The 4230-nt window shown below is 39.4% G+C and overlaps 1 protein-coding gene across 1 annotated transcript; it reads left to right on the top strand.

Moving 5' to 3' along the window:
* The first annotated feature begins 443 nt into the window (after window positions 1-443).
* LOC143524150 (uncharacterized) lies at window positions 444-3907 on the top strand. The gene is made up of 5 exons (XM_077018257.1): window positions 444-676; window positions 1919-2212; window positions 3288-3430; window positions 3560-3666; window positions 3745-3907. The coding sequence occupies exons 1-5, from the start codon at window positions 508-510 to the stop codon at window positions 3884-3886; spliced, it is 855 nt and encodes a 284-aa protein (XP_076874372.1). The 5' UTR covers window positions 444-507; the 3' UTR covers window positions 3887-3907.
* The last annotated feature ends 323 nt before the right edge of the window (window positions 3908-4230 follow it).

Below are 4230 nucleotides of genomic sequence, written 5' to 3'. Positions count from 1 at the left end.
ACAGAATTATTTTAGAGCTGAAGCTTGTTCTGTGCTCACATCTTAATCAAACCTGAAATTAATAACAGTATCATAGCAGAATGGAGATTAGGGAGGATATTAATGAAAATTCAGAAAGTACTTCAGACATCAGAGCAGATTCAGATGACAATATATGAAGGGATTTTTGTGACTGAACAAAATCCTTTCAGGATGGCCAGAAAGAGCATGAAGCCACATAAACAGACTGGGGATTGAATAATGGTTCATCCATAGTTGAATCTGCCCAAGATTTGGTTATAAACTTGTGATAATGGTATATGGTTCATAAGAGGATCAGAGCTCTGTTGTTTTCACACTTTGACCACAATAATCTTATTTATAGAAGATGCCACTGCTGCTTGGTCACTTCCTTAACTAGCAGCACATTAATTAAACATCACATGAGTAAAGAGGAGCAGCTGTACTGTAGTGTCTTCACACACAGAGACACTAGAGTTTAGTGTTTGAATCTGTGATAGATTAGACATGTCTTGGAGTGTGTCTCATGATGTTAATGGTATTCTGGAGTTGGAGAAAGGAGAGCGGGTGGAGATGGTGGTTGACATCTATGAAAGTGCAGACACTGTTAGAGGTCATGACCCCAACACAGAGATGGAGGACTTCACAAACAGGAATATATCAACTCAACATACAGGTGCATAAACTTTATTTTAAATTTTCAACAGGGCCGGATGATGCTATGGGTTCTTTTTCCATCTCAAGTAAGTTTGCATTGGTAATTCAGAACTAGGAAGTAGTTGTAAGTATTTTAATAACTGAGGGACCAGAGAGACCAGGACAACCAGGGAGCCTGTGGCTGCTTCTGTGGGCCAGGACCCTCTGATGGGTTCTGTGGTTCCAGCACGTTGCCTGGGAATCCACTTTGCGTGTTACTGTCCCCGAAAATGGTGTAACTGGAGTTAAATTGAAGACAGTTTGAATAAACAACAATAGTGTTATATACAGTGCGTTATTTAGAGAGAGGGATTGTTTTTTACTACTTTTTAAACAGCCTGAGACAGAGAATACAATGTTGCTGTCCAAGTGTACATTATAGCTACAGCCTCAATGTTTCTGTGTCATGATTTCTGCCCCTGTCTCCTCCCTCGGTCTCGTCTGTGTCTGCATCTGCGCTCGTGTGTGTCTGTTTGTGCACATGTGTGTATATATGTCAGTGTTATCTGTCCCACATGTCTCCTGTCTCATCAACGAAGACATTTGTATTCATAAGCAGGAGTGAGATGTGAGTGTGGCTGTAGGTCGTGAGATGAAGAGTCCTGGGACTCCTGCCTAGGGGGATTCCCCAACACCTTCTTCCTAAACTGAGTAGTGGGAGAGCTGTGAGGAGTTTGGTTATGACACTGGGGAGTCCTCTGGCTGCTCTGAATCAGAGACAGAGATGATGCAGTCAGTGTCTCCCCTTGTCCTCCCAGGGGGGACGTCTTAGGCTGGTTTGTTGGTGGGTCCTCCCTGGAGTTTTAGAATAGAATAGAATAAACTTTATTGATCCCAAAGTTCCTAACAAGTCCCTCTGAGAAAAAGGCCAAGTGCATAGTTACGTGTTTGCATATTTTTTACATTTTTACATATTTACATGTTTACATTTGAAAGTATATATTTGGATAATTTGGCAACACAAAGTGACTGAGACTTTGACATATTAGCACAATCATTTGTTAGTGCAAACCAGTAGAGAGGTAGAGTCACCTACACTCACAAAAACACACAAACTCAACACACACACACTGCACATTTGTGTATGTTTATTTGAAAAGGAATATATATTTTTTAATGGTTATTACAAGGTCAGATAATTCTAAAAAATATCTTGATGGGCATATTCAGCTAATATGAACCTAAAGCTCATATGTGTTTCTCTGTGTGTATTACCCAACAGGAGGAGACACAGCAGGGAGCAGATGTTCCATACTGACTGCAGTGTGTCTGGTGCTGCTGTGTGTTCTCCTGCTGACTGTCATCATAGTGATGTGGGTCAAGTTCACTTCAGAGAGAGACCAGTTACAGACCAGTTACAACAACTTTACTATAGAGAGAGACCAGTTACAGACCAGTTACAATAACCTGACTATAGAGAGAGACCAGTTACAAAGCAGATACAACAAGCTGATTACAGAGAGAGAAAGTGTACAAAGGGACAGAGACAGACTCCAGTTGAGGCTTTCTGAAATAGGTAAGAGATTCATTAACCTTTTACATCCATTAAGAAATGTATGCTGGAATTCACAATGATGGCTTGGTTACCTTGAAAAAGTAATATGATTACTGATTACTCCTTTAAAAATTAACTTATTTACGTTACATATTACTTGATTTTAAAAGTAACTATGTTAAATTACAAGTTACATTAGTAGTCACATTCAGCAGCAAAATGAGTTTTTCCAATACTCACTTTATTGGAAGTGCATTTTAACAGTAACAATCTCCTTACATTTAAATAATGTATCTCCTGACATTACGTTTGTGTCACTGCGCGGTATTATTTGTAAATATATTTGTAAACGTAATACAAGCGAACTATTCAGTCAGACACCTATTTGTTGTGAAACGAAATACTATTACAATTTCAAACATTTTTAAGTAGGATACGTTAGCCAAAATTCTAGCACTTTTCAAACCTGAAATACAATGCAACATTAAAATTGGTCAGTTAAATGTTCCTTCCCCTGTTTTTGAGGGGTATTTCTTTACATTACCACATATCGTTACGGAGAACACTGCACAGAATGACGTGAACGCACTGGCACTCTCACAGGTTCGCGCGCAGTGTGCGGAGTCGAGCACTAAAATAAAAATAGTAACGCACAGTGACTTGGATAAGTAACTTTAATCTGATTACTAGACTGGAAATAGTAACTCGTTATATTACTCTTTACTGAAAAAAGTCATAAGATTACTTAGTTACTAAGTTACGTGTTACTGACATCACTGGGAATTCATATGCACATCATTGCATTTATAGCAGGACTGCCATATCAAGGACAATAATGTCTGCAAGAGCTTGAATCATGTACCACAAACTTGAATCATAACTTAGAATTATAATGTTAATGATAGATATCCAGCACTGGGTAAGTGTGATTCAGGGTTGTAGAGAATGACAGTAGTTCATTTCACTGCTGAAACACTGTTCACAACTTTGTTTCCTCAGCGACAATAAAAGACTATTCTATTCTATTCTATTCTAGTACCAGACTGTGTTGCTGGTGATGCATCAGCTCTGGTTCATTTTGTGTTCATCTGAATAGACAAGGCCACTGAGCAGGGATGGATGTGCTTCAACTCCAGTATTTACTACATCTCTACTGAAGAGAAGACCTGGAGTGAGAGCAGACAGTTCTGCAGAGAGAGAGGAGGTGACCTGGTGATCATAAACAGCAGACAGGAACAGGTGAGTTAAAATTGGAGGGTTGTTTAACAAATACATGTTTTTGAATGTTGTGCCATCTGATGTTGTGTAAGCAGGGTGTATCTGTGGTAGTTTCACATAAATGTACAACCAGTTGTTACACTTCTACAGAACTTTGTTTCCATGATGAGGGGAGATAGGAAAGCTTGGATTGGTCTGACTGACAAAGGGACGAACCAGGACTGGAAGTGGGTGGATGGCACAGCACTGGAGACTAAGTAAGATAATCACTGATCTGAGCCCTGTTGAAAATTTATGTCTCTTACACTACAAAACAGTCTGATTGTTTCTTTCAGCTACTGGAAAACTTGGGAACCCAATGGACCACATGAACACTGTGTCATTACAGACCACGGCTCTGACAGTGTACAAAACTGGGCTGATTATCAATGTATTCGCTCCTTTTTTTGGATCTGTGAAAAGAGCATTTTTAGATAAACTTGTAATAATTGTTATTTATGCTGGCAGTGTTATTTTGGAAGAATACATGTTGAGCTGCATGTTGGATTTCCTTCTGTCGTTTTCTGAAAATGACTTGCAGATTAGCAGAAGCATATGTAGGCAAAACAGTTGTATTGTGATCCAAGCCCAAAACACAAAACAGAAAACAGGGACAGATCAACCAGGAATCCCAGAGTCATCATCAGACAGGCAGAGTAACCAGGTTGACCAGGAACAGCAGACAGTGTGTTAATGTGAGATCAACCAAACAGGTGAAAATAAGACCCACATGACTGATAACAGTCTGGAGAAACAATCAGGAACTCAGCTAGACTATAGAC

Source organism: Brachyhypopomus gauderio, chromosome 1, assembly GCF_052324685.1.
Source record: "Brachyhypopomus gauderio isolate BG-103 chromosome 1, BGAUD_0.2, whole genome shotgun sequence".
In the NCBI taxonomy this organism is placed as follows: domain Eukaryota; kingdom Metazoa; phylum Chordata; class Actinopteri; order Gymnotiformes; family Hypopomidae; genus Brachyhypopomus; species Brachyhypopomus gauderio.
This window is presented reverse-complemented; position numbering and strand designations above follow the sequence as displayed.

What these genes read in the sequence shown, in the direction of transcription:
- LOC143524150 (XM_077018257.1), top strand. Translation starts at nt 508, where the DNA reads ATGTCTTGGAGTGTGTCTCATGATGTTAATGGTATTCTGGAGTTGGAG. An exon ending in GTTGAGGCTTTCTGAAATAG is followed by an intron (nt 2,213 to 3,287) that starts GTAAGAGATTCA and finishes TCATCTGAATAG; the next exon opens with ACAAGGCCACTGAGCAGGGA. An exon ending in GGCACAGCACTGGAGACTAA is followed by an intron (nt 3,667 to 3,744) that starts GTAAGATAATCA and finishes TGTTTCTTTCAG; the next exon opens with CTACTGGAAAACTTGGGAAC.